We start from the raw sequence: 26,381 nt of genomic DNA, 5'->3' as shown, positions 1-26,381 counted from the left end.
CGATAATGCCTGCCCCACTTCCCACGCAGGTACTGTCCCGCTAACGCAGTTTAGGAAAACGTGCCGCGCCCACTCACCTCCTCTTTGGGCTCTGGGGCTTGGCTGCGACGTCCTTTCTTAGCTTTGGGCTCCTGGTTCACCTTGAGCTGCCAAACACAGATACCATTACAGCACAGTGTTACGCCAACATCACACCTCATTACTGCACTGTGTCACACCAACATCGTCTCATTATTGCACTGTGTTACACCAACATCGTCTCATTACTGCACTGAGTTACACCAACATCGTCTCATTACTGCACTGAGTTACACCAACATCGTCTCATTACTGCACTGAGTTACACCAACATCGTCTCATTACTGCACTGAGTTACACCAACATCGTCTCATTACTGCACTGAGTTACACCAACATCGTCTCATTACTGCACTGAGTTACACCAACACCATATCTCAATAATTCACTATTAACTTCTTAATGAATCATTATGAACCACCATATCTCATTACAAACCTCCGTAAGACCAAATCCCATCATATTTCAGTACAGAACTCAGTACAGCGTCAGTGTTTCTGAAAGGCGAGTAATCACAACTCTGCTCTGTACACCTGTAGGCTGAAATATCTGCTGCTGTCAATCACAAATTGATAATGAAATACTTTTCACTGCCCTTGATTTAAACTGGATTATAAAATTAAATTAATACATTTTTTTTTTTTTTCATCCGTATTAATTATTAAAAGACTAGGCCGTGAAATTTCATCTGACTAATTAGAGGTGGTTTGGCTGATTAATACAGAATGGCTGTTAATATTTTATTAAATAACTCTGTTCCCTGTGATACGGATAATGATGAGATGGAAATATCCTCCCATTTTCTCTGTTTTCTCTCATTAACCCTTCCGTGCTGAAAACGAAACCATCTCCTGCCCTTTGTCTGAAACAGTGCAACTGAGCACGCTGCAGCCACCAGGTGGCGCCATAATCAATATACCAATACTGTGTCAGAAATACAGGTGGGAATTCTGCAGGTGAGGTGGAAACGTAATACATGTATACCTGTGTGTGTGTGTGTGTGTGTGTGTGTGTGTGTGTGTGTGTGTGTGTGTGTGGTGTGTGTGTGCGCGCGCATGCCTGTGTGTGTGTGTGTGTGTGTGCGTGCATGCCTGTGTGTGTGTGTGTGTGTGCGTGTATGCTTGTGTGTGTGTGTGTGCGTGCATGCCTGTGTGTGTGTGTGTGTGTGTGTGTGTGTGTGTGTGTGTGTGTGGTGTGTGTACGTGTGCGTGCGTAAGTGTGTGTGTGTGTGTGTGCATGCTCGTGTGTGTGGTGTGTGTGTGTGCGTGTGTGTGGCGCGCCTGTGTGTGCTGTGTATGTGTGTGTGTGTGTGCGCGCATGCGCGCCTCCTGAGCCCCGACCTGCTCGTTGCTGGTGGAGGAGATGCTGGACTCCGGCTCCTCCGCGCTCTCCAGCTTCTCCTCGCCCACGCGGCCCTTCCACAGCCTCCCCTCGCGCAGGAAGCGCTGGTACAGCTCCAGCTCCTCGCAGGCCTTCTTCCAGCCCATGCTCCGCTTCACCTGCAGCTGCGCCACGCTCACCCCGATGTCCTGGATGTTATCCGCCGGGATCCACGCTCTGCAAGAGATACAGCGTGTAGCCTTACACACACACATATACTCACACACACACACACACACACACACACACACCTGTAGCCAACCTCCATTGTGAGGACCTTTCAGCTTCAGGTTCTGTTTTCTGTACCGAATCTCTTCAGTGGAAACATTTCTTCACACTGATTAGGTTAATAGCGGCGTGCGTGCCCCTGGGGCCTGTAGGAAGCTCCAGCCCTGTGATCAGCTCAGACAGAAGAGCCGCGCTGTGGTGCTTCAGAGATTGAAAATGACTCGGCTGTCTCTCTCTGCTTCAGCGAGATAGCGGCAGACAAGGCGTGAGAAACATCTCCTCGTTGTTCTTGGAGATAACAGTATTTTGTGGTATTCATTTGGCGAATTTTTTTCTTTAAATCGTGCTTCGATTACCCGGACAGAAGGTGATACATATGTCAAATACAATAGCAGTTGAAGGAGAATTTTACATTGTTGAGTGACACCAGCATGTGCAGAAACACAGTTCCTCCAGGAGCAGAAGAGGTTAGCGGGCCGAGGACACGTACGTGTGGGACTGCAGTATAGCGGCTAGCGAGCTTGGCCTGTGTCTGTGTGTGTGTGTGTGTGTTTGTGTGTGTGTGTTGTTTTGCATGTGTGGGTTGATGTCTGTGTGAGGCTGTGAGGTTTGTAATTGGTGTGGTGGTCTTGTACCCTTGAGCAAGGTACTTAACCCGCACTGCTTCAGTACAAATATCCGACAGTATAAATGGATTGTACATTTAAAAAAAAAAAAAAGTAAGCTGTACAAGTTTCTGCGCTTAAGAAAATTTGCTTTAATGCCTAAAAGTACATAGAATATGCTAATGCTTGTGCCTAAATGGCTGAAGACAAATTCAAATATGCTAATTATAGTGGCTAAATGGCTAAAGACAATTTGAATATGCTAATGCTTGTGGCTAAATGGCTAAAGACAATTTGAATATGCTAATGCTGGCGGCTAAAGGCAATTTGAGTATGCTAATGCTTGTGGCTAAATGGCTAAAGACAACGTGAATATGCTAATGATAGCAGTTGAATGGCTAAAGACAATGTGAATATGCTAATGCTAGTGCCTAAAACACCTGAAGGCTAATGTAGCATGCTAACGCTAGCAGATGAATGTATAAGGAATGTGAGGACGCTAGCAGGCTTTTTTCCTCTGACCTCTGGTGCTGGTGGCCGAAGAAGCGGACGTCCACCTGATTGTCCTCCCTCTGCAGGACCTTTGCGGGCCAGTAGCCGAAGCCCTTCATTTTGGCCCAAACCACCTCGTGATTGGGAGTCTGGGGAGGAAGCGAACGCTGGTGTAATGCAGCGGGAGTCTTGCCGAGGCAGTCTCACCCCCCCCGACCCACCCCCCACCCCCACCCCCACCCCCAGCCGTCCTCTCACCCAAGGTGCTAGGATATTGTCCTTGGAGTTCCCACAACTCTGTGGAACTCCCAAATTCCAAAGCTCACAGAATACCTATTGTTGTTAGCGTCATAGAAAATTGGATTAAAAAAAAAAAATGAAAATCAATAACCAATTTCATGTTCAAGAGAAATCTTGCTCCGTGCAAACTACGCTGTTTTAGAAAGTCTGGCTGTGTCTGTAGTCTCTCATGTTTCAGCAAGTCAAATCAAGCTCAGTTGACTCACAACTCGCTCTGAAAACAGTCATTTAATTCATAAACTGTCAGTTAGATCTGGACTTGTGAAGTCTTTACTCAGTAATATTCTCAGATTTATTTTTTTAAAAAAGGTAAACTGAACCTCTCTGATCTGCTGTCACAGTTGGATCCTGTAACAGGAGTTACAAACGCTGACAGGTTTATAAAGAAGCACGGAAAGGAGGATCTGCTCGTTTGATACTCACACAGGGGTAGCAGAACCAGTTGTCCGGCCGTGCGTTTGACAGATAGAAGCAGGTTCTGCAGAGCTGGAGTTCGTCAAGCTGAGAGGAGAAATGGGGAAAGTCACTGACCTCAGACCAGTGTGCCTCAAACTCACTGATAAAACATCCACTATCAAAACAGACTGGCGAGCGCACCACTGAACTCAGATCAGCCAAAGCATCCACTATTAGACAGACTTTTAACAGGATAAACAGATTTTTTGCCATTGGATACAGACAAGTAAAAGTCTGAGTCAGAGAAAAAAAAACAACAACAATGAAAATCAATGACTTTCACTTTTGTTTCTGAAAGCAGGAAATCTAAAAGACTTCAAAAGCGACCCTCGCTTCTGTCATTTTTTAGAAGTGAAAGGAAAAAACGCCGAAATTAATGAAAGGGTATCGTACCTCGTGGCAGGTGTCTGTGTACAGCAATCTGGCAATTTCTGCCTGGTCACTGTGCACTGCAACACAAATAATTTTATTGACAATTATTGACAGCTGTCATTTTGCTGCAACAATTAGTACATATATCACATATAGTTTGCAAATATACCTCACATATGTTGTAATAATATCTGGTGTGGCACCAATGTGCATGTTTCTGTATTTAGCGGTGTGTTTAATTTTCTATAAGTGGCATGGCATCTGTTTCCGCGACAGTGCACGCGTTCCCACCTCCAAACAAAATGGCGGTGTTGTGCACGATCAGCTGGGCGTCCGCCTTGAACTCGTCGAAGCTCTTGTACTTTCCCTCGGCGAGGTTCTGTGAATGGGCCGGGAAGAGAACAAAGCGCCTCATTCAGACCGCCCGCCTCGGCACCGACCGCCAGTACCGCCAGCCGCCAGAGGAGGGCAGCGCCGCACACTGATTCTGACTGATTTTTACCACCTAATCTCTAAGGCAAGTTAACAGGCCGGTAACAGCTCTCTGGCTGAACCAGTACACTCAGGTTTTTAAAGGAATGCTCTGTACAAAGTCATCTCCATAGGGCAGTGTAGTGTAATGGAGAGGAAACTGCGCCTGTGTTTCAGAGGTTGCCGGTTCAAATCCCCTGTTTGCTGACTGCTGTTGCACACTCGAGCAAAGGTGCTTAATTTGAATTGCTTCAGTAGGCACCCAGCTGTGTAAATGCGCTGTATATTAAAAAAAGTAAGCTGTGCAAATTCCTATGGATTACAATTTCTCAAAAAACTGGTTAATATAAATACTCAGCATTTAATATTTACAAACAGACCAGGTTCTTCTTCAAACTGTATTTTTGTGAAGCATTGGAAGGCCAGTGTGCCAGGGCTGTGCTGATAACTCACCTCCTGTATGTTTGAAACATCCAGCGCCGTGTGGATTAGCCGCCTGTACATGGGGTGCTTGGTGTCTTTGCCTTTTTTGTTCAGGTCCACGGCCTGTTTGGAGGAAGAGAAGGGGGGGGGGGGCACAACCAATGTTTAACACACTGTTACTAGCACAGGGACCATGAAGCCACACACGCCAGCTAGTGGAACAGCTAGCTAAGCAACCTGGTCAGTAACTAGGTAGCTACAGTAGTAAGTAGGGTACGTAAACGACTACCCTGGTAGTGACTCTTCTGGTCAAGTCTGTAAGCTAGATAACCAGCTAATTTGCAAGCGTGTCAACATGATAACTATGGATTTGGTTGTGAATACTGGGGTTTTCTGCCTCAGCTTTCCAGAATTAGAATTCTTTCTGATTTTTGTTGCACACAGCGGTGTGGGGGACTGTTCCTCTGAAGACAGAGAACAGGGAACACACAACACGTAAGTTGGCTGCATGTCTTTCGCAAGGAATGCTGGGAAAGGTCAGAGTTCAGGAAACCTGTGGATGGCGGTACATCGCACCGAGTGCGGTTTCCATGGGGACAGCCTGCCGCTCCCGGGTTCCCATGGCAACGGCCGTGAAACGCGCAGGTATACCGTGAGTCCTACGCCTCTCACAGTGTTTTTACTGTGGCTTCACGCACACCACACCCTACTCACCCTCTCCTTCATCCTCTGCACGATAAACCGCAGGTATTTGATCATTTCCTGTTTGCTCAAGTTCTTCTTTTTACTGCCCTGTAGTAAAAACAAAAGACCAACAAAACAAAACCATAAAGACCGGAGTACTGGACAGTGCTTGTTCCCATTGAAGGCTCCAGATAGTCTGTAAAGTACAGTATATTTCTTACCTTGTCCTAACAGTTTGTAAAATCAGCTTTCTATTCCAAAAAGCTCCAAAATTGTATTAAATAAATCATAACTCATAAGATTAAGAAACACTGGCCCTGGCTTCTCTGGAATTTCCGCACGGTAAAGGTCCTTCTGAGGAAACTGAGCTGGCCAGCCTTGCCTCTGTGGGGTCAGAGGTCATGCAGCACCAGCACTTTAACAGAAGCCAGGACCCCAAGGCTGGGCGTCGTGGTTACGGTTTCCCAGTCAGATCCCCTACAGTCAGAATAGCACAGCGGACAGAACAGCCCACTGACACGGTGACTCCGTGGGTGTCTTTATTAAACCTTTGAAGTGTAGGTTTTTTTTGTTTTTGTTTCGGGGGATGTTTCTTGCAACATTCCAAGTCAGTGTTCTAGAACTCCGCTGCTTTCAGTCACCAGTAGCGATTGTGACATCATCACCATTAGAATGTTCAGCATTAGACGCCAGGCCCACCCAGACGCCAGGCCCACTTAGACGCCAGACCCCACCTTGCAGGACAGGCACTGCCAGGAGGAGGCGCTGTCCCAGGGCTGCTCGGACAGGCACTTGAGGTGGTAGACGCGGAAGCAGCTGTCGCACGGCAACACGTCGCCGGGGAGATGGCACTGGAAGCAGTACCAGTCGTGGCTCTCCGTCTCCCAGTCCTGCGAGGGAACCAGAAGCAGACCAGAGTAATTTGCCGCCCCCCTCCTCCTCTTCCCCCACCCCCCCCACCCCACCCCCTCCGACCGGCCCTCCGTGATTGAGGCGGGCGGTCCGCTTGTCCGTTAGCAGGTTCAGCCAATCCCGGTCCTTCTCCCGCCTCGATATCCTCCATGTGCCACAGCCTACTGAAGCAATGGCGTCTCTCTCTCTCTATGCATGATCACATACCGTCTGAAACCTCTGTGGACCCTCAGACACTTTCACACAGAGAATGCATAATACACGGCACACAGTCAAAGACAGCACGGTGGTGTAAACCTGTGCATTTGCACAGGTAGTGCACAGCTTGGTCCATCGGTCATTTTGACTAATGATCTCACTGTCCGTAAAATAAATTAAAATAACATAGCTAAACGGACATCACCAGGGACAGTGAGAACGCTGACAATAACAAGCAAAAAATTTGTATCTCAAATACAGGACATCCATGCAAAGCCACCGTCCTGCTCCGGAGAGGGGGGGGGGCAACCTGTGGGAAATAAAGAATCCTAAAAGACGTACGCACCTCATTCTGTGCCAGCTGAAAAAAAGGAACAGGACAGCTTTAGCACCAGGAAGTCTGCTCTATTCAGCTAGGAGGGGAGGTCAGGAAGTCTTTAGACTGGCAACTCTGCTGCTCGGGGGGGGTTCCCACAGCCAGCTCAAACCTGAGCACGTCTGGGGTCCTTTCGCAGTACCTCTCCTAAAAACGACACGCTTGGTTTCTAATCTGTCAGTGAAGTGAGGGAGCGCACAGATCTGCGGGCGGCTCCGTCTCTCCCCTGGTTTGACCTCGCCGTGCCGTGTGAAATCCCTCGAGCATCGCAACGCGGTTTCAGAGAGAGGCTCTCTGACTCTCCGCCAAAAATAAGCTTGCGCAGCGGGCGGTGAGGTTCCCCCCTCCCCTCCCCTCCCCTCCCCTCCCCCTCCCTCCGCTTCCTTTTGTGACCGTGGCGGGCGGACGCTGTTGCCGGGGCGGACGCTGTTGCCGGGACCCCAAATGCCCTCTGGCGCTAAAAGGGGGGAGAACCCAGAGCCGCCCGAAATCTGGCATGAGAACCTGGGCGCGTCTGCCAGGGCGGCTAATGCCCCACACATTCCATAACCCAGCCCCCGAAACTGTGCTGGTCGCCATGGGAGACCAACCTGTGCCGGTCGCCAGGGGCGACCAACCTGTGCCGGTCGCCAGGGGCAACCAACCTGCACCGGTCGCCAGGGGAGACCAACCTGCGCTGGTGGCCAGGGGAGACCAACCTGTGCTGGTCGCCATGGGAGACCAACCTGTGCCGGTCGCCATGGGAGACCAACCTGTGCCGGTCGCCAGGGGTGACCAAACCTACGCTGGTGGCCAGGGGAACACAGCGCACCTCACACTGCACAGTGGCGTGTGAGTACTGCACTAATGCACACATTAAGCATGGCTCTGAACAGGGCAGTGAAGGGTGAATCATTCACTGGGTAAATCATTCGCATTCTTTTAAAAAAATCCTTAAAATCACGTCAGGAGTTTTAACAGAACTTTGCTTCCCAAACACAAAAGGAAAGAGGAAAAACTTTTGCACAATTAATATGGATTTTGTAGTTTTAAGAAAAATGTGGTCGGCTAAAATACACTGCTGTGAAGCAAATCAAGATGGCTTGTCTGCATGGAAACTTCTGTCCTTATCGAACCAACATGGAATAGCTTTGTTACCACATATCCCTTGGCATTGGGCAGTAAATATTAAAGCCAGAAGGAGGTTCTATCTGATTAAAAACACACACACGCGCACACACACACACACACACACACACCGTCCCACAGGAGAGGAAGCAGCCAAGCACAAGACGGATCACATTTGACTAGCATGAAGCGCTACGCCCATCATCTCCAGAATACTCAAACGCATAAAGAGGCTGTCTGTCCTTTCAGAGGCCAAATGCTCGTGTCTGGCATTGTTCCGATGGAACTGGACGCGCTTTCAGATGAAATTCCTGCCCAGTGGGGGGGTGGGGGGGTAGTGTTTAGCCCCCCCCCCCCCCCCATACGCCGCCGCGCTGCGTTTCAGAGCCGTAGATCAGCAGCTCCGATTCCTGCCATTCCCACCGTTTCCAGGAAAGGGGAGGCGACTGCTAACGGGCTGGGGGGGGGGGGGGGGAGGGGGGGGTTGGAGCGTCGAGCGCCAAGTTTTCCCGGAACAGAGAGGCGATTTAGTGGCTCTGGTTTGAGCTCTGCTGCAGCGGGGAACGCTCGGGGCAATGTTCACGCTCTGAGACGCCGCCGCGCCGGCCAGCCGCAGGCTTCTTAAGGCCGGGAACAAACCCCGCGCAAGTACGCCAACGCCAGGCCGCCATCAGGCCCACGCCAGGCCGACGCTCTGCAAACGTTCTCATGTCCCTGTGGAGGTAATGAACCTGAGACCCTAACGGGGGCGGTCCAGGACTGAGCGGAAAAAAGCACAGCTGGACGACCGCTTCATCCTGCTGTCGCCTGCTATAGCGCCCCCTCGCTGCGGCGCTTAGAACTGCAGCTCGCGCTTGCGCTGCGTTAAGAATCTCAGGCGACGCACTACGTAGGGGACGTTTCGGGCCGAACGCGAGAAAACGACCGCCAGCGCAACCTCAAAACGTCACGTCGACGTTCGGCTCGTCACCGACGCGTGAGCGCGGTTTCAGAAAGAGAGCTGGCCAATAGGGAGCGAGGGAAACCGCGACCCCTGACCCCCCCCCCCGTCCTGCCGCCACGGGACACAGGCCACACAGCGGAGCGCGTCCGGACACAGGCCACACAGCGGAGCGCGTCCGGACACAGGCCACACAGCAGAGCGTGTCCGGACACAGGCCACACGGCAGAGCGCGTCCGGACACAGGCCACACAGCGGAGCGCGTCCGGACACAGGCCACACAGCGGAGCGCGTCCGGACACAGGCCACACAGCGGAGTGGCCATCAGAGGCCGAGCTCGTGATCTAACAGTGGTGGAAATGCAGAGATACGCCTCCAGGGTTTGTGTTTTGGTTCTGGGTTGGCTGGATTAACCGGCATTGTTGGCTTTACTAACGGTACCCTCGCTCGTCTGGGAATGTTGCTAGCCAGGCGTGGCACAGCTAGTCATATAACTCGCATGGATTCAGTTATGATCTCTTACACTGTAAACTGGTCTGGATAAGAGCCTCAGCTAAATTAATTTAAAGTAGAAAAAAAAGAACAGAAACCACAGGCGTCGTAGTTTGTTCTGATCACAACTTTTCTTTGTGGGGCAGATTAACCTGGTACTTCAACGATATACAACACAACATATACAGTTTGAAGATTTGTGAATTGAAGGGAACATCTTGTTTTAAACAGGCATTTTAAAGTACGTTTCTTTGTATCCTTGAGCCAGTTTTTTAAATCCTGACAATCCAAAGAAAAAGAAAAAAAAAAACAATAAAAAGATATAATCGTGATTTATCACCCTTTCCTTAAACCTGCTTCGTCGTTTTCAGGAGGTGAAGCTTTCCAAGGTATGGTACTGGCTGAGTGACAACCACCAGTGAACGCCCCCTGGTTGCCTTGGTTATGACAGTACGCATTTGGTCAGTTGCATTTCAGGAAGGACAGTGCAGAACAGACGGGTGAATTTTTTTTGCTCAGGTACGTCACAAGACTCCGCCCCCTGCTCCATGTTTTAAACAGACGCATGCTTGAGGATCACACACACGGGACGCCCTCTGTGTTCTACCACTACTACCGTTAGCCAAAAAAAAAGAAAATAAAAAATAAGATCTACATCTACTTCACGTTTATATATGCTTGCTACAAACCTTAGTGCATGCTGCCACAGGCAGCGCGCCACGTCACAGTGACGTTTCACAGCTGTGCTCTGAGATCCGCCGGTACTGAATTTTTAAATGAGTGCATTTAAATTTTTTATAATCTCTGTGTGATGCTGAAATTTATATCTGAACCGCTTATGAATCTGCTGAGTGCTGAATTGAGTCTAACAGTGTTGACATTTTAAAAAAAATCTTTTGAGCACTGAATTGAGAATAACAGTGTTCGCCTTAATCAAAAAGAAATCACTGCAGTGTGTACATGTGCACGCTCTTTTTCATCTAAAAAGCAGTATCACACAATGATGAGTAGCGAGCAAATATTTCAGAGGTCATAGGTCACCGCTGGCCGTTCCACAACAAACAGGAACCGCGAACCGCAGTGACGCGCTGGATTTCACAGAGGACGCGCACGCTTATCACCAACGCGTCCGCGTCTAAAATAAGAGTAAAGACATCATACACTTTACAGAAGAGATCCTTTCAAAGAGGAAGCCCTACTTCATGCTTCCCCTTTCGGCTTAAAGTCAAATCAACACTTTGAAGTGTTTTTTAAGATTATTTTAAAGATGGAAGCTTTAGTTATTTTCTAACCTCATGGCCAAGAAATTTAGATTTTTAAAGATTCCTACAGAACAGACGTAAATATTATTTTTACTAATTTTACTAATACTGACTGACACGTGAAATCCAAGGCTTTGCCACGGTGGAGGTGTGACCCGTTTGTTGTGGAGTGATGTTAGTAGAAGAAAAGAACAAAAACAAACGAAGCCTTACCTTGCTTCCTTCAGTCAGCGGCTCCTGTGATAGCAAGTGATCCAAAAAACAGTTTTAAAATCACGCCCTGTCTGTGAGCTGTGCTGAGGTACAGACCACCTGTGAGCTCCACTGAGGTATAGACCTGCTGTAGCCTGTGCTGTGTGTTATACTGTGGTATAGACTTGCTATAGGCTGTGCTGTGTTATACTGTGGTATATACCTGCCATAGGCTGTGCTGTGAGCTACACCGTGGTACAGACCTGCTATAGGCTGTGCTGTGTGTTATACTGTGGTACAGACCTGCCATAGGCTGTGCTGTGAGCTACACCGTGGTACAGACCTGCTATAGGCTGTGAGCTACACTGTGGTATAGACCTGCTAGAGGCTGTGCTGTGTGTTATACTGTGGTATAGATTTGGTATAGACTGTGCTGTGTGTTATACTGTGGTATAGATTTGATATAGACTGTGCTGTGTGTTATACTGTGGTATAGATTTGGTATAGACTGTGCTGTGTGTTATACTGTGGTATAGATTTGATATAGACTATGCTGTGTGTTATACTGTGGTATACACCTGCTGTAGGCTGTGCTGTGTGTTATACTGTGGCATAGACCTGCTGTAGACTGTGAGCTACACTGTGGTATAGACCTGCTATAGACTGTGCTGTGAGCTGCACTGTGGTATAGACCTGCCATAGACTGTGCTGTGAGCTGCACTGTGGTATAGACCAGCTGTAGCCTGTGCTTTGAGCTACACTGTGGTATAGACCTGCTATAGACTGTGCCAGGACATAGACCTGCTATTTAAGGAAGGTGGTATATTTGAGCATTTCCCATGACGACCCGGGAACGTTCCGTGCATTTAAGGATTTTGAAGGATGGAAAGTATGTTAACGCAGCATCCAAAATAACACTGATTAAAAAATAAAAGTAGAACATTAGCCCTTTGTTCAGATAAATATGCTGTTTTATCTGGTACCAAAAGCAAAACGAGAAAAGAGATTGGAGTCGGTCAACCTGTGCATCTGCACTCCTCAGATAAGTGTGTTGTTCAGTTAAGCTTGACAGAGAAGAACTGTCAGCTTGGAAGATAGAGACCACAGATGTGAAAAAGCAAAGATGTTGAGAGAAAGAGGGAGAGAGAGAGAGAGAGAGAGGCACAGATCTGCGTTCTGTTGCATGCACGATATCCGCAAAATTCTTCCATGAAACCCAGTTCATGAAAATTCATGAAAATATGTTGTAGTGTATGAGAGGCTGCCAGTGTTTCAGCCTCCAGATCGGCCGATGTTACTACAGTCACTGTACCCTTAGGCAAGGCGCTTAGCCTTTAACTGTTTCAGTGAATGTCCAGCTGCAGAACTGGGCTGTATGCTTAAAACAAGCTGTAAACATCCCTTTGAATAACAGCATCTGCTAAATGGAGGGATTTGCTTCTGCAAATAACGAGAGAGAAAAATAAAAATGTTAAAAACCACAAGAACGCCAAATTTGAACCCTTGTGGCCAACAAAAGAGTTATGAAATAAAATGCATTTTTTGGTTAATTTAGTCAGAAATACTGGCAATTTCAGAGAAGGGGAGCATGGAAATTTGGGAACCACCCCCCCCCCCCCCCATTTAACATGGAAATACGATGAGAAGTGTTAACCCCTTGAAGAGGAGGTTTTTGGAATGTTTTTACTCAGTCAGTGTTCTAGAACTCCATTGTTTCTCAGTTACCAGCAGTGAGTGTGACATCAGCATTAGAATGTTCAGTTAAAGGTGCAGTATGTAAGTTTGTAAGTGAACCTAGTGAAAGAAAACTCGATTTGGGGGGAGAGGAATTCCACCCTCTCCCCTCAGCTCTCCCTCTCTGGATGGGGTCTAGGTTTGGGAGGTCCCGGTGCAGAGGGGGGGTCTAGATTTGGGAGGTCCCGTGAAGACGGGGGGGGCTGTAGGTTTGGGTTGTCCTGGTGTTGATGCAGGGTCTAGATTGGGAGGTCCCGGTGCAGATGGGGGGTGGGGGGGCTCTAGGTTTGAGGTCCCGGTGCAGAGGGGGGGTGTAGGTTTGGGAGGTCCCGGTGCAGACGAGGTCTAGATTAGGGAGGTCCCGGTGCAGACAGGGGGGGTCTCTAGGTTTGGGAGGTCCCGGTGTAGACACGGGGGGTCTCTAGGTTTGGGAGGTCCCGGGCCAGACGGGAGTCTAGTTTGGGTTGTCCTGGTGCAGAGGGGGGGCTCTTACCGTCTCGTCCCCGGGCAGCCAGTACCCCTCCTGCTCGATGCCGGCCTTGGAGCCCTTGCAGCCCACGGTGAGCGTCTCCACCACCAGCCCGTCCTTCACCGCCAGGGCCAGCTGTCGAGCAGTCTCCTTCGGGTGCATCCCGAAAACCCGACTCAGGTACCTGCGGGGCCCAATCTCACACAGTCAGTCACAAACGCGGCCAAATCTCACCCAATCAGTCACAAACGCGGCCAAATCTCACCCAATCAGTCACAAACGCAGCCAAATCTCACCCAATAAGTCACAAACGCAGCCAAATCTCACCCAATCAGTCACAAACGCAGCCAAATCTCACCCAATCAGTCACAAATGCGGCCAAATCTCACCCAATCAGTCACAAACGCGGCCAAATCTCACCCAATCAGTCACAAACGCGGCCAAATCTCACCCAATCAGTCACAAACGCGGCCAAATCTCACCCAATCAGTCACAAACGCGGCCAAATCTCACCCAATCAGTCACAAACGCAGCCAAATCTCACCCAATCAGTCACAACGACTCACCATCAACGCGGCCAAATCTCACCCAATCGTCACAAACGCGGCAAATCTCACAATCAGTCAACGCCAAACTCAATCAGCAAATGCGGCCAAATCTCACCCAATCAGTCACAAACGCGCCAAATCTCACCCAATCAGTCACAAACGCAATTCACATCGTCACAACGCGCCAATCTCACCCAATCAGTCACAACGCGGCCCAATCTCACCCAATCTCACAAAGACGCGGCCAATCTCACCCAATCAGTCACAAACGCGGCCAAATCTCACCCAGTCAGTCACAAACGCGGCCAAATCTCACCCAATCAGTCACAAACGCAGCCAAATCTCACCCAATCAGTCACAAAGGTGGCCAAATCTCACCCAATCAGTCACAAACACCCAGCTCAGCTGAATCTGACCTAAACAGTCAGGTATCTCATTAAAAAAAAAAAACACCTGAATCTCATGCATCCAATCACAAATACACAGCCAAATCTGCCAAATACCTCCTCAAAGTATGTGTTGTCTACTAAGTAGGCCTATACTGTGTACTGTTTAGAACATATTTTGTAAGTATGCGATGCGACGCAGTTTAAAAAGAATATACTCCATACCGCACTATTTTTCAACAGTTCTGTGACAGTGGCGTCAGAAGTTCCGCCCTTGTGTGGAAAATGTAAGCAAAGCGAAGCTTTGTCATATTTATGGGACCAAAATGTTGTTCACTTTCTGAAAAGTATGCTCCCGAATATACTCAGCAAAACCCCAGAAATAAGGATACCATCCTGGGATTTTAAGTACACTACATTTAGAGAAAATTCCTCATACATCCAGTGTACTCAACAAGTATACTCAATAGTAGGCAAGTGCTCTGATTCAGACGCGGCCCACCGTTTCACCCCCTCTCCCTTGGCACCTAATCCACCTCCTGCCGCCTGCCTCCACATCAAAGACAGATTAACTAGCAAATCATTAAAAGAGAGATTCGTTAAAGAATCCTTTCTGCTGTTGACCTCCGCTTACATTTTCAGCACCTCTGAGCCAACGCCTGATGGCATCGCATCTTCAGCTCGAGTAAAAGAAATTTTTAAAAAGCATTTAAAATTTCACGTTCGAGAAAAAAAAAAAAAAAAACACTTCCAGTGCATATCCACCGCTTTAATGTCTCCATGACAACAGTTGCACTCTGGCAGTTTTCCCACTCCCAGATTCCTGAATCCGGTTTTGAACAAAAAGAATTCTAGCGGGCAAAAGGAGAGCTTAACAAATGAAACGCAGCTCTGGGGTTACCTTCAATAAACGGCGTCTGATCCAATCAGAAAGATCAGTGAAAAGAAGGATGGCCATCAAGCAGAACCCATAATCTGACATTTGATAAATATGTATGCATGTATATACTGCATGTGAATGAATGTGTGTGTATGTACAGTCAATGCATATGGGTGTTTGCACGTATGGGCACGCAATAAAATGTTCAGTATAAATTCAACTCTAACAGAATATGTATGAGTCCAATAGGGACCATATGTACTCTGTAAGAGTTGATGTAACATGATAATTTGATGTTTGATAATTTAGATTCATGTGTGTACTGTATGCATGCATGCATTAAGGTCCTAGCTCTGATTGCATTATGCATGCATGCATGCATGTACATATGCATGTGTGGACGTATGTAACCGGCTTGATGATAGGTATGCGTGCATGCATGTAATTATGTTAGGTTGTACTTGTATGTCCGAGAACATACTTACTTTGAAATTCTGTCCATGTTGGCGATTTGCTTCTGATTGCGGATGACCTCTATGGCGGCCCACACATACTGGACCACTTTGGGGTCCGCCAGACGCTTCTTCACCACGCGCGACGTCATCTCTTTATTCATCGGTCCTGCAGCCACAGAAGCGGAAGGAAAACAGGGGCAACGTCCGTTACCGATCCGTCTCCGTTCCGAACTGACACACAACACGGTCACGCCTATCATCTCTTTATTGATCCGATCCGCATCGCGAGAGACAAACGGAAAGCGAAGGCGCGAGCTGTCTGCGAACGGTTCTCCACTCTGACTCACAACACAGTCGCGCGCGCGTAATCTCTTTAATCGGCTGGCCTGCAGCCGGAGGCGCGGGAGATAAAAGCGAAGGCACTATAACCGCTACTGATCAGCATCCACTAACTCCGCATTCACACTCAACGCATGTGCAACTGCACCACCACACACTCGCAGCGCAATGAAAATAAAAATCACCAATCATTTTTACAGCCATTCAGTACGGCACAAGGATCTCCATCTCAAATCCTGGGGGGCTGCGGTATGTGCTGGTTAAGTGCTTCATTTTACGTATGAAAAGACATAAACTAGGGAAGGCTGCAGCTGATGTTTTTACACTAAATGAAATTAAAAACTGGGCCTCCTTCTTATTTTAAGTCACTGATTAAAATTCTAAATAAAAATTACATTTTTCGATTTCAATTAAGAGTTCCACACACCCTGTTTTTAAAAACTAAACTTGCTGCTGTTGGAAGGGAATAGGCGAAAATCCGACGCAAACTGCAAATCTGCAATCCCTACAAGAGCAAACAGTGCAATTCATATCAACTCTAATGTTTCACCAACATCTTGTCAATATTTATCACAATTTTATACGTTTGAAAATTGAAGCCAGTGGTTGTTCGTCGTTTCATTTAATAAATTCGCCGTGTCACACTGCTCCCCCTTTCCAATAGATAACGAACAGCCCATACTCACTAGTTTCGTGGTGGGATTTCTGGATAGGCGGGGTCTCCAGGTTCAGTGCTGGAGTTGTGACCTCGACACCTTAGCACCTGACACACACACCTGGGAAACTGGCTAATTACCCGTCTTGCCAATGGGGTTTTCAAACCAACACTAGCATTCAGCATTAGCAACACGAATAGAGGATACAAGCACAGCACGAACCGTGCGATTGAAATGGATTTAACAGATTAATACGCGACTGAAATACACTTCGACCGTTTTCGGATATTCCGGCACGTTCCAATTGGCCTTTCATTTCCGCCATAGCTCGGAAGTTGCACGAGGGATGTTGCCGTGTATCAAGTTTGTGCCGTTATTCCACATTATTTACGTAGGAGCTCTGGGTCGTAGTTTTCGATCGTTCCATTTTCAACACACAGCCATTAAGAGCGTAGCTTGCGGTTGCGACTTGGCTACCTGGCTACCTGGACATAAAAACACGGCTATTGTCGATAGCCCATCGATACGTAATATAATATAAGCCAACTCTCGAGCACGAACAAACGGAAAAGGCGTTACGCCTGGAGCAAGCTCCTCACAGGACCAACCCAAGCATGGACCTGGGCTGCTCCTGGACCAGGGCTGGGGAACCGTTATAGTCCTTTCTGGAGAGAACACAGGAGAAGGCCTCATCCTGCGGCCTCTACTACACCAAGTGAGGTAAACTTTAAGAGTTTCAAGGCTTAATATTTATGTGTTACACAAAGGTCCTTTCTGTATTTCGACCCAGTCCACGGACCAGCAAAGTCCAAATCATTGTATTGGGGCTTCACAAAGCAATGGATGGCGTAAGCTGTATGTAGGCTACTCCTAAATGGGTTGCGTTTCATTTTAAATGAAACAACTGAAAGGGCATGCTGTGTAGAACGACCTTTAAATTCCTCATGTCTCACCTTGCTATTTGTTCATGACTCATGGTGCTTTCATATGGACAACATTGTTGTTTAATTCACTAAATGTATGGTTCCAATGCAAGCCGTAATTAATTCACGCGAGGCTGCGCTAATGATAAAAAACAGGATGTTTGATTAATACAAGACGTTTCCGTGCGTTTCCTCTCGTTGCCAGCAGGGGTCGCCTTGTCTGGAGGCCTGGCAGTTCCTCTGAGTTAATATTCATATCTTAGGTTAATGGCGAGGAGTCCACTAACTCCCTACAATTGGATGATCATTCAAAGCCTATAAACTGTTTTTGTTCTACTTTTTATTTTGGTCTAGCGTGTGTGTGCACGTCGAACCATAGGGATCGGTGTTATGATCAAAATCTTCTATTTTCAGCTGTTCAGTACCGTTTCATGAAAAAACTGACGCAAAACAGGCTAATTGTCTTTTGTAAATTATGTATTTCCCTGGTAATTTTATAGCAGTGCCAACCTATTTATTGTAGAGAAAATTAACTGTAATGAGCAAAGCCTATTTTGTTGAATCACAAAACCTTTTCCAGAAACAGTGAAACTAATTACTATACAGAGTTCACTTGAAAAATCATTTCAAGGGTTTAGGACTTTTCTTGCAGATTCATCCGGAGAAATGTCTTAAAATATCATAGGCCTCTCTTATTAACAGAACCCTGGATTTAAAAAAAAAAAAAACTTGGAACGGTTTCTATTTACATTTTTAAAAATCCTCTTGACTCTAAGCTATATAAAATAACAGCAGACAGATGATACAGAATATCATCCAATCAGAATGCAGGAGATTTAAAAGTTCTTGACTGATCCAGGTCTTCGGTCATAAAGCCTGATCATGAGCAGAAGAAGGTGGAAAAGAGGAAATAGGATAAATTATGTCGGCCTCAATATTTATTCAACACTGCTATTTTCACTACATCCTGAAACTAAAAAAAGAAACTGCCATATTCTTTACCATTTTAGCTTTGTGGTGAAGAAAAAGGCAAAATGTAGGCCCATTTTGAAATTGTGAGGTTATTAGTTGACCAAACTTGAATTTCAGAATTTTCACTGAAATTCCACATAGACCTGAGAGGACTACCCTAACTTCTGTCGCTGTTGTTCCCGGTGTCTGCATGTTAAAGTAACAACTTCTGTTTGCTTGCATCATTTTGACATTTGCTTTTGAATACTGGTGGGTGTTACACATTGGTGGTGGGTGAGGTGAGTCTCATCACTGTAAAGCACTTTGGAAAATTAATTCATTTAATTGGCTGAGCTTAATGGCTGATGAGGATACATTTCTAATCACTCATTGGCTGGGAGCACACGCTTCTGATTGCTCATTGGCTGAGAGCACACATTTCTAATCGCTCATTGGCTAAGAGCACACACTTCAGGGACTCAGGGGCAGGGGAGGGTGACCATGTTCAGCTGTGTGGAGGAGACTCATTCAAACAGGAGTTTTTAAAAATTCACTATTTATTCATGGGGGAAAAAATAAACTAAATCAGTGGGTTGAGTATGGATTTTTGAGAGCAGAATGCCAAGTCAGGCAGTGTGAGATCTTACTTGATGTCCTAGAGACTTATATATATTTATTTATTTATTTTATAAGAACATAAGAATGCATACGGAGGAGAACAAGCTAATTTAGCCCGTTAAGACTGGGCATCCCTCTACAGGCTAGAAAAAAATTCTGCACCGTTTCAAGCCTGGAGTTGAACACCCCGAGGATCTCTGCCTCCACTACAAGACCTGGCAACAGTTCCCCACACTTTAATAACTCTAAATAAACAGATACACACTAATAGCCACGTGGAATTCTCTTTTAGCCAGTTTCCACAGATGCCCTAGGGAGGTACAAGGTTCGCGGTTTAACATGTTATGTCTTAAAAATTAATGCGCACGATTTCGCATCCTTTTTTCACTAAACAGGAGTAATTTGTCTGTCACAAAAGTGCTCTAGTTGAAACCGCCAACTGCTTTCAGACTTGAGTTGGGGGGGGGATGAAGGATTTCTTCATGCAGAAACTCACAATTATGATGCATTTTGGTGCGTCATAGCTACTGCCAGGCAGCGGAAAGGTTTTCCTGAACAAACAGTCTCACTTCAGTTTCACAGGAAAATGCGCAAATGATCGACTTGCTGTGTAAAGACACAGGCTACTGATCGAATGCTCAACGCTGCAGAGCTCCACGATGTGCAAGTTGGTTAGCCTAACCTGTTCCTGGAGATCTACCGTCCTGCAGGTTTTCATTTCAACCCCAATGTGGCACACCCGACTCTACTAATTAGCAACTCAATGAGATCTCTGGCTGTTGAATGAGATTCAGTGTGCTTTGGTAGGGTTGGCGTGAAATCCTACAGGACTGTAGATCTCCAGGAACAGGGTTGGGCAGCCCTGCTCTAGCTGTTGAGTGAGGTGTGCCTTGTTAGGGTTGGAGTGAAATCCTACAGGGCAGTAGATCTCCAGGAACAGAGCAGGTTACCGCTGGTGTAAGTGCAGGGAGGCTTACAGTGCTGAGCTCGCACCCGTGTTTAGGATTCGAGTGAGACCCTACATCACTCTGACACTTTCAAACTCAGTCAGAACCAACCCCGTTCATATGTACCCAGGTCAGAAAGTAGTTTGGGAACTGGTTTTGGAACCTAAAGGTCACAGGTTCAATCCCCAGGTAGGACACTGCCATTGTACCCTTGAGCAAGGCACTGAACCTGCATTGCTTCAGTATATATATCCAGCTGTATAAATGGATGCGATGTAAATGCTATCGAAAGAGATAAGAGCATCTGCTAAATTCCTGTAGTGTAATGTAGTATCAAGATCTCAAGGCTAATAACTTGGGGTTTTTTCATGAAAGGTTGTTCCCCTTATTTCTACTGAATTATTCCTCAATTTGGCATCATGTTTTGATCCGTCCCTCCTCTATCTACTTGTAACTAAGAACAGATAGTTATTCAGTTTCCACGGCAACACTTTCATTAAGCTGATTTACCAATTAGGTAAACTAACTGCTCCAACAGTAACCAATTAGGTGATCTCATTCTCCTTTTTTTTTAAATTAAAGACCCTGTACAGACATTTCTCCTTATATTCAACACATTCACTGAACTTCAAAGTGTGTACTTTTTCCAAATTTATAAAGTGGGGAAAATAACATTTCCTGTTGATGTAACGGTTATTTCTATAGGCTACGGTGCGTCCGTTCTGTAACGGCTGCTCACTTCCAAGTGTACGTACGATTGGTAGCCCACTGAACTACTGAACTGACCCAGTTGGTTACTATAAATGACCGTAATTCTCATAAGCATTTATAAGTCTCCAAAAAACGAATGCCAAACACGACAAACTGTCAGTTCCAGTGTGTATATATATAACAACAAGATGTCTGAATTCCACAGCCTGGCGCGGCTTCTCTTCTAAACTTCCCTGGTGCCGCATTTATCCGGCTCATTTCTTTCCTTTTTGTTTTCAAACGAGACCCCCCTCTCTCGCGTCCCGGGGGTGCAAACAATTCTGCCGACTTCTGGTTGCAATCAGTCATCCATCCCCGCGTTTCCGTACATCTCACGCGCTGAGATTATCTCCAACTGTCAGAATCCCCTCCATCATTTCTCTCTCCCAACGCTACATTACACGTGTCAACTTTTTCCATCCTTTACATTTCCAGCCTTATGTTCGTTCTTCTACAGAATCACTTCTTCGTAATTTCCTTTCCTTTTAATGTTATCACCATAGAAGATCGGGACCGACGCACAATAGAAGCGTTTCATAAAAAGTGATCTATGATTTCAAAGAGCCTTTGCGGCGAACGACTGTTTTGAGAATGGTTAACTGTAAAATGAGCAGGTTAAATTCCTTTTGAAAGTCGGTTGGCCCCCCAGTGTTGGTTCCCCCTCGTGCCAATGTGCACGTCAGATGGACACCTCTGTTGTGTGCTGTGAAATGGGAGAATATTACAGAGGCTGTCTTTAGTCTGAAACCGCTGCCAGGTTTAGAAAGGCGCGTAAAAAATAAAGAAATAAGATTACCCACAGCTTAATTCTCAACTAAAGACTGGGAACAAATCAGGAAAGGTAGAATAGACACAGTATTTTTAGGGCCAAGTCGTATGCGACTTTCAAATTATAGTTTGTCACCGTCTGGTGTCATGTTATCACTTTGGTGTGAAAAGTGGTGGGGGAAATGTGTTCGTTTTCACACTGGTTACGTCTGAATGTTATCCGTTTGCAGCCGTGGAGATACGGGACGAAGTTCAAGATAATCGAACTGCGGTTTCCACCAAGCAAATAAGGAGAAAAGTGAGTTAACAAGTGGAACAATGGATCAAGTGTAACCGGATCATATTCTGTAATCTTTTAATCCATACGTATTACCATTTATCAGAAAATATTCAAGCGGTTCTTTTTGACAAACATTTGCCTTTTAACAGTTACACATTGTAAATAATGTATCACCTTTGTGGGGGGATAACAAACAGGAAATTCTCTTTAGGATATTTTTTGTAAAGACACTAACAGTACCATCCAATACAACATGCTAGCATTGGGGGGGACCATTTGATGTTTTCCCAAAATGGGGGGGGGGGTTAGGCTTAGGGTTAGGTTAGGGTTATTCTGTCTTACGTCCATGCTGATTGTTAACCTAATAATGGTACATGGATCGGAGGGATCTCAAACCTTGCCTACTTCACCAACTAACGTTATAGTGAGCTGTGTAACCTCAATAACTGGACCCCAAACTGTACATATTACACAAACGTTTTATCAATTGCTCTGCACGCAGCCAATACTTATGCGTTGAGTGACCATGTAGGCATCAGGGCAGTATTCGTTTCCTTCCGATTACTGATCAAGCGTTATTTTGTGCAACATGATTTTTAGAAATTGGCATGTTTATACCCTTTGTAGAAATTACAGCTAATTTTTTGTCTTCAGGTTTTTACAATACGGCTATTTCGTATGCCACGATCTGCAGCAAGTATACCGCCTTAACTTGTTGACGTGGCCGACTAACAAGGCATAAACTCGGTCTGGGAATTTGTATAGTCTGGCTAGCTAACTAGATAATGCGGCTACCGTTCGCTGTGCGTCAGATTAGCTAGTGTGCTAGATTGTAATGCTACTCTTGTCTGAGCTCCGATTGGAACGATTTCACGGAATTGAATGTCACAAAATGAATGTCTTTATAAACGGGTGCTTAAATGAACAATATATCATTTTGCGAGGAATACGCGTGGTCTAGATATATTTTAGACCGCAGCAAAACAAACTCACTGAACTGCCAATTTGACTCTTGGCATTCCGTTTATTTGCACATTACAGCACTGTAGTCGAGTTCCAAGATGGCAAACGTCAGTTTAGATTGGCTTGCTACACATTCTAATTTTCCAAGCTAACGTTAGCTATATCATAGCTAACAGTTAGCTAGCTCCCCAACAGCGATACGCTGCCCGCATGGCTAGCGACACTCGCGAACGAGTAGAAAAATACACTTTAAAAGACAGCTGGACACGAGAAATGCCACTACTACAGGTTAGCCTGCTTTAGAGATCGGAGACGATTCCCGGATGAAATGCAGAGGAATGTACGCGAATCTTTCCCGACCAGCCAAGGCCGTCTGACCATTTTCTGCACTACTGAATTTTAAACGCATTTGCAAGTTGCCCCGCTCCAAACAGCGAGCTGAACGCACTGTACTCATCACTGACACAGTAGCGATAGCTAATGATATCTTTCGATCATAATTGAAGCACACAAACGCAAAGACACAGCCGTAACAGCGCGTGAATGCAGAAGATCTATATATCATCAGGTTATGTTGGATAGCGAGCGAGCTATCTTTGAGAAACCTTTGTCCACCCATTCCATTCCAGAAACTTGAACACATTTAGCCAGCTAGCGAGTCGTATACCTGACTGCGTGCGCACACGGTCAAATTACGAGTGCGTTATCGCAGAAAAACATTATCAATTATGAGTCTTTGAGAGACGCCATGTTGGCTAGTAATCCTCCATCAGGAGACGGAAAGCTATCAAGCTAGCCAGCCATTAGCAAACCCAGCCCTAGCCACATCTAGCCAGTTTTACTGATAAGGTTACATTATTCTTGAAAGATCAAACCTACCTTTGTCCTAGTTTCTACACCTAACGGCCCCGTAGAAACCTGTGTAGGATTCAAAACAAAAAATGTTGTATTTGCATTTCCGGAGAAGTTTTTTTCTTGCCCGTGTCTGAATTGTGGTTTAGCTAGCTATCCCCTATCCAGTCCAGACTTCAGAGGTAAACACAAGCGGCTGATTAACACGGCAAATTTAAGTCGAGGGCCCTCTAGTGGTAGACTGAACGGTAGCTGCTTTGGTTCTTTTGTTAGTTGTACAGGATTTTTTGTATGTAATTCCCTGTCGTTGGACACACCCATTTGTTAAATATTTGTTAAATCACGCTCCTTGATTAATTATAATCATTATGACAATTTGAACTGATTTTTATGATGACTAAATTACATTAAATCAGCGCAGATCAATGCAAATTACATTGAGGTGATTCATTTTGTAGATTTCTAATGATGCATGCTGTAGATGAGATACAGAATTCCACATTCCTCTTCAGTTGCTGTATGGGAGATTCTAAGAAGAATGCAATACAGTTTTGTTTTCTTAGATCATAAAAAATAATTCTAAAAAATATCAGATTTTACAAGCCATGCCTAACTTATACTAATAACAATACAGGGTTACAATATGACTAAGTGGCTTGGTGTCTGTCAAGGTGTCATTTTAACCCTTTGAAGAGTAGTTTTTTAAAAGTGTTTTTTCAAAATTTGAAAGTCTGTGTTCTGGAACTCTGTTGCTTTCACTTACTATTCGTGATTGTGACATCAGCATTAGAATGTTTGGTAAAGAACATTCTACATTCTAATTGCACATCTGTGATCAGGTTGAAGATTGCGTGGGGGGGAGTCATACCCTGGGATCAGTGTTTCTTCCAAATGATGGACACCTCCTACGGAACAGTGTCCCTGTAACTGCCAGCCAATAGGGGCTTTAAGCATCGACGGCTGGGGGTACGACTATGGTTACCACACGTAAATCTGTGTCTCTTTTGGTCATGCGTGAATTTTACCTGCTCCCATCTGCTGCGGTGGCCTGCTGGTCTACTGTGTGAAAGTAGTGTTTCCCTGTAGCAGATCAGCGGGCTATGGCTGCAGACGTGGGCAAGTCAAATCCACACATGCACAAGAGAGCACAGATTAATTTCTGTTCATCATAGCCGAACCCGCAGCCATTGATGCTTAAAGTCCCTCTTAGTGTCCTGGAGGAGGACACTACTCCCTGCCGCGTTCTTGGCTGTAATTCAACATTGCGACGAGGCTGTCACGGGGTGGCACTGCATAAAGAACTGAAGCAGTCCTTTAATTACAGCATAAACAAATTCATTACACTGATGAGTTAAAGAGTGAAAACGGATTGAAGACGTTCCTCCATGTGTGTTCACTTCCACCGAGGGAGAGAGCAGCACACCCCAGGCTGGCGTTAAACGCAGTGGCATTTAAGCCCAAACAGGCTTGAGGCTCTGTCTGAAGCTGATGCATTTGTTTCTGAGTCATATGAAAATGGCACATTTAGTTAAACACTAAAAAAAAAAACACCCTTGGTTTTTGTTTGGATTTGTTTAAAACACCACTTTTCTTACATTAGAGATGAAACTTTACAGAACTAATGAGAGGGATTACTTAATAAAATATAATTTGACTACTAACCACTTTTATGTTATGGGTACTGAGTACACACTCAGATGTCAAGATATGAAGTATTGAATATGAATATCATACTTTTGACTATGCTGTAGTATTTGAAGGATCTAAGCTGTTTAGTTGACACGATAAGAATATGCTGGTTGTGTGGGTGGGCACTTGTTTGTCTCAGACAAGTTCTACTCGAGTCTCATGAAAGATTCTGAAGATGCACAAATTTAGTTTAGCTCTCAGACTGACATGGTCAAGCATTAATGCATTAAAAAAGTATTAATCCCCTTCAAACTAATATTTGAGGGGAAAATAACATTTTTTTCCGATTTTATTGTGAATCGCCTGCAATCAGAGCATTTAAATTGAGGTTTGCGTTTTATTTCTCCGCTGCTGTCCAGTAGGTGGCAGTGTTGCCCTTCCCCACTCCTTGTGGCTCTGTCTCTCCCTTGGAACCCGCTTCCCAGTCAGTCAGGAAGACCGATTCACTTGCTCTTTCCCCACAAACAACCAAACCCTCACCAATGTGTCTATTTAATTATTTAAAAAGTCCCTTTGGCTTACAGGTGGTTTTTCTTTCTTTTTTTTTAACATTTAACCAGGGAAGGTCCAATGAGAACATTCTTCTCTTTTTCAAGGACACAGTGGGAGAAATGCCTGAGAGAACAGCTGCAAGAGGGAAGAGCGAGAGGGAACAGGGGTAAAGCTCCTGGTGCTGTTTTTTGGGTTAAGGGCCTTGCTCAAGGGCCCAACAGCAGGGGCTTGTAGGGACCACAACTTCATCTCTCCAGATACAAGACAGCATCCCTACGTGCCCACCTGGGGCTCAAACCACCAACTCCGTGGTTGCCAGTCAAACACCCTGCCACTAGACCACCCAATAACATCCATTCCCCTTGCAGGTGTTGAGGTAAGTGACTAAATCAAGGATAATTATAAATAAAATTATAGGACCCTGTATTCATAAAGCATCTCACAATAGGAGTGCTGATGTGGGAGTAGGACTTCGTAGTCTGTCCTCCCCAAGTCCACTCCACAGTGTAAAAGCAGAATAAAGGTTAACGGAAGAGAGCCAGCGGATTGTGATCAGTGGAGCACAATTTGAAGAGCGTTATGAACAGCAGAACTGTTGGGGGGAAAATAAGGAAATGCGCTCATTATTAAATACACCGTAAACGGAAGTTTATGCCTTCATAAACCTATTCCAATCGATCTGAAAACATTAACGTTCGTATTAGATTAATGGGA

The 26,381-nt window shown here is 45.8% G+C and overlaps 2 protein-coding genes and 1 long non-coding RNA gene across 6 annotated transcripts in view; 2 read left to right on the top strand and 1 right to left on the bottom strand.

The window, feature by feature from the left end:
* LOC135260515 (zinc finger MYND domain-containing protein 11-like) overlaps nucleotides 1-23,687 on the bottom strand; it is a 27,916-nt gene extending 4,229 nt beyond the window's left edge. The window contains exons 1-14 of one of the 4 annotated variants that reach the window (XM_064345787.1): nucleotides 23,514-23,687; nucleotides 15,470-15,605; nucleotides 13,195-13,354; nucleotides 10,989-11,012; nucleotides 6,945-6,959; nucleotides 6,223-6,378; nucleotides 5,519-5,596; nucleotides 4,835-4,927; nucleotides 4,202-4,289; nucleotides 3,932-3,987; nucleotides 3,506-3,583; nucleotides 2,813-2,931; nucleotides 1,418-1,634; nucleotides 78-146 (exon numbers count right to left, since the gene is read on the bottom strand). In XM_064345787.1, coding sequence (XP_064201857.1) covers nucleotides 78-146; nucleotides 1,418-1,634; nucleotides 2,813-2,931; nucleotides 3,506-3,583; nucleotides 3,932-3,987; nucleotides 4,202-4,289; nucleotides 4,835-4,927; nucleotides 5,519-5,596; nucleotides 6,223-6,378; nucleotides 6,945-6,959; nucleotides 10,989-11,012; nucleotides 13,195-13,354; nucleotides 15,470-15,600 — 1,284 coding nt within the window. In that variant the 5' untranslated portion in view covers nucleotides 15,601-15,605; nucleotides 23,514-23,687. The remainder of the gene's footprint in view (nucleotides 1-77; nucleotides 147-1,417; nucleotides 1,635-2,812; nucleotides 2,932-3,505; nucleotides 3,584-3,931; nucleotides 3,988-4,201; nucleotides 4,290-4,834; nucleotides 4,928-5,518; nucleotides 5,597-6,222; nucleotides 6,379-6,944; nucleotides 6,960-10,988; nucleotides 11,013-13,194; nucleotides 13,355-15,469; nucleotides 15,606-23,513) is intronic. The other 3 variants (XM_064345788.1, XM_064345790.1, XM_064345791.1) reach the window with 3 other exon arrangements.
* The window catches only part of LOC135260516 (vasoactive intestinal polypeptide receptor 2-like), an 81,684-nt gene that overhangs the window by 6,504 nt on the left and 48,799 nt on the right, over nucleotides 1-26,381 (top strand). The gene's annotated exons all lie outside the window — the stretch shown is intronic.
* Nucleotides 17,018-26,381, top strand: LOC135260517 (uncharacterized). Its single transcript, XR_010331601.1, has 3 exons — nucleotides 17,018-17,154; nucleotides 21,622-21,689; nucleotides 25,772-26,381. It is a non-coding gene; the product is annotated as an uncharacterized LOC135260517 (long non-coding RNA).

This window comes from Anguilla rostrata, chromosome 8 (genome assembly GCF_018555375.3).
Source record: "Anguilla rostrata isolate EN2019 chromosome 8, ASM1855537v3, whole genome shotgun sequence".
NCBI lineage: Eukaryota > Metazoa > Chordata > Actinopteri > Anguilliformes > Anguillidae > Anguilla > Anguilla rostrata.
This window is presented reverse-complemented; position numbering and strand designations above follow the sequence as displayed.